General features: G+C 41.9%; 1 protein-coding gene across 1 annotated transcript; it reads right to left on the bottom strand.

The window, feature by feature from the left end:
- Positions 1-1,778: 1,778 nt before the first annotated feature.
- On the bottom strand, positions 1,779-2,730 carry LOC132506251 (olfactory receptor 1F1). Its single transcript, XM_060124793.1, is given in 2 exon segments — positions 1,779-1,895; positions 1,897-2,730. Coding segments are annotated over 2 exon segments (951 nt in total).
- Between the last annotated feature and the right edge of the window lie 575 nt (positions 2,731-3,305).

The following is a 3,305-nucleotide window of genomic DNA, read 5'->3' as shown; positions in this document are numbered from 1 at the left end:
GTTTGTTGGCAATCTGTATATTTTCTTTGGAGAAATGTCTATTTAGGTCTTCTGCCCATTTTTGGATTGGGTTGTTTTTTTGATATTGAGCTGCATGAGCTGCTTATAAATTTTGGAGATTAATCCTTTGTCAGTTGCTTCATTTGCAGATATTTTCTCCCATTCTGAGGGGTGTCTTTTCGTCTTGTTTATGTTTTCCTCTTCTGCGCAAAAGCTTTTAAGTTTCATTAGATCCCATTTTTTTTTTGTTTTTATTTCCATTTCTCTAGGAGGCGGGTCAAAAAGGATCTTGCTGTGATTTATGTCATAGAATGTTCTGCCTATGTTTTCCTCTAAGAGTTTTATAGTGTCTGGTCTTACATTTAGGTCTTTAATCCATTTTGAGTTTATTTTTGTGTATGTTGTTAGGGAGTGTTCTAATTTCATTCTTTTACATGTAGCTGTCCAGTGTTCCCAGCACCACTTATTGAAGAGGATTTCTTTTCTCCATTGTATATTCTTGCCTCCTTTATCAAAAATAAGGTGACCATAGGTGCATGGGTTTATCTCTGGGCTTTCTATCATGTTCCATTGATCTATATTTCTGTTTTTGTGCCAGTACCATACTGTCTTGATTACTGTAGCTTTGTAGTATAGTCTGAAGTCAGGGAGCCTGTTTCTTCCAGCTCTGTTTTTCTTTCTCAAGATGGCTTTGGCTATTCGGGGTCTTTTGTGTTTCCATACAAATTGTGAAATTTTTTGTTCTAGTTCTGTGAAAAATGCCATTGGTAGTTTGATAGGGATTGCACTGAATCTGTAGATTGCTTTGGGTAGTATAGTCATTTTCACAGTGTCGATTCTTCCAATCCAAGAACATGGTATATCTCTCCATCTGTTTGTATCATCTTTAATTGCTTTCATCAGTGTCTTATAGTTTTCTGCATAGAGGTCTTTTGTCTCCTTAGGTAGGTTTATTCCTAGGTATTTTATTCTTTTTGTTGCAATGGTAAATGGGAGTGTTTCCTTAATTTCTCTTTCATATTTTTCATCATTGGTGTATAGAAATGCAAGAGATTTCTGTGCATTAATTTTTATCCTGCTACTTTGCTTGGTGCTTTTTTGATGAACACAAGAGAGTTGCACAGAATATCAGTGTCACACAAGGCCATTCTGTGACTGTTACAAAGTAAGACAAAAGAAGACCACTCTGTAAGCATGTGAACACTAAAACATGAACACTGTCCAAGCCACAAAAATGACCAAACTCCCCCTGTGCTGGTGGATATGAGTGACTGCTACTTCTTTGCCAATCACAGCTTTGGCCTCAGTCTAGTTTTCCCTCCTTCTAGATAAAATATATTAAGATAGTGAACCAAAATTACCCTCACTTTGTGACATCTTTGAATCCAGAGCAAAGACCCAATCCTTACCAAAATCACCTCATACAATCCCAAGTCTTTTAATAAGTCCTTTTGAGCACCTTCCTACTAAGATACCTCACTATTCCCCCCATGGTATATGTAACTCCCTTGTTACATGAGTAATAAACGCAACTTATTCAACAAGAGGTGTGCTCTAATGGGTTTTAGCTGGAGGGCACTGACGGTTGGAATAGTCAAGTTATTTGGTACAAGGATCTCTCTTTCCATCTTTAACCTGAAGAGGCTGTATCAAGTTTTGTACTCCCAAGACAGATAGTAGATGATTCTCTTACAAAAGACAAATGTTAACTTTTGCATAATCAAAAAAACAAAAACATGATTTTCTTATAAATTAGTTCCCTCCATGATTTTCTTAGTCTATTTCACTACTGGGTAGAAAAAATTAATAGCAACCACTTTTCCAAGAGCCTCTTTTATGTCCTGGTTTCTCAGGCTGTAGATGAAGGGGTTCAGCATGGGAGTCACCATAGAGACATCGCATCGCAGCAGCTGCTATGTCTATCTCAGCTGAGTGGGAGGATAAAGGGTTGAAATACAGAAATATCATGGTGCCATAGAAGAGGAAAACCATAGCCAGCTGGGAGCCACAGGTGGAGAAGGTTTTCCATCTTCCCTTTGTGGACTGGACTCTCAGGACAGCACAGTTGATAAGGATATATGATACCAGGATGCAAACAAATGGGGTGCTCATTACTGGCCGTGCTTCAATTAGAATCATCACCTCACTGAGGTGTGTATCAGAGCAGGAGAGTTTCAGGAGTGTGGTCACATCACAGAAGAAGTGGGGGATGGCATTGTCTGCACAGAATGAGAGTCAAGCCATCAGCAGGGTATGCAACAGCATATCCAGGTTGGCAATGACCCACGATCCAGTAACCAGCAGGGCACAGAGCTGGTGGGTTATCTTTGCGTAGTAGCGTAAGGGGTGGCATACAGCAACAAAGTGGTCATAGGCCATCACAGCCAAGAGGAAATTGTCCATGTCCATGAACGTGAAAACAAAATACATCTGCGTGAGACACCTAGAGAAGGGGATGGTCTGCTTCCTGAGTATGTGGTTGGCCAGCATCTTGGGGACAGTGGTGGAGGAGAAGCAGATATCCACGAAGGACAGGTTGCAGAGGAAGAAGGACATGGGGATGTGCAAGTGGGAGTCCGTGCTGATGGCCAAGAGGATGAGCAGGTTTCCCAAGACTGTGGCCAGTTACATGCTCAGGAAGAGCACGAAGAGGAGCTGCTGCTGCTAGGGCTGCCTGGAGAGTCCCAGGAGGAGGAACTCAGAGTTACTTGACTGGTTTGTCTCTCCCATGGGGCTGGACTCAGATGCAGAGAAGAGAAGCAGAAGTCAGAAACCTAGAAGCAAAGGGTTTGGGTGCAATAACCCAAGCTCCAGCCATGGTCATGTTAATAAAACCTACATTAGAGTTGCTCAGTCAGAATCTGCCCCTAATCCCTAAACCCTCAACTTCTGACCTCCAGTCCTAGATGATGCTGGTTCCACTGGACTAATTTTTTTAATTATATGAAATACAACATAAAAACAACACACAGGCACATACACAGTCCTTCCCTGACATTATGTGCATCTCTATGAACATTCCCAGGCTTTTGCCCACTTAGTAGATCGTAGAGAGAAGAGAAACAGCTCATTGGTACTGGGTTTATCACAAGCAACAGATGAGGGATTCAGGACTTTTACTACTACTCCCTGGATCTGGAAGATTTAACAAAGGAGGTTCTTCAGAGAACTTCGCCGGGGACTTCCCTAGTGGCACAGTGATTAAGAATCCACCTGCCAATGCAGGGGACATGGGTTCGAGCCCTGGTCCGGAAAGATCCCACATGCCTTAGAACAGCTAAACCCACGCACCACAACTACTGAGC

The sequence above is a fragment of the Lagenorhynchus albirostris genome, chromosome 15 (assembly GCF_949774975.1).
Source record: "Lagenorhynchus albirostris chromosome 15, mLagAlb1.1, whole genome shotgun sequence".
Taxonomy (NCBI): domain Eukaryota; kingdom Metazoa; phylum Chordata; class Mammalia; order Artiodactyla; family Delphinidae; genus Lagenorhynchus; species Lagenorhynchus albirostris.
The sequence above is the reverse complement of the archived record's forward strand: the minus strand, read 5'-3'. Positions and strand labels throughout refer to the sequence as shown.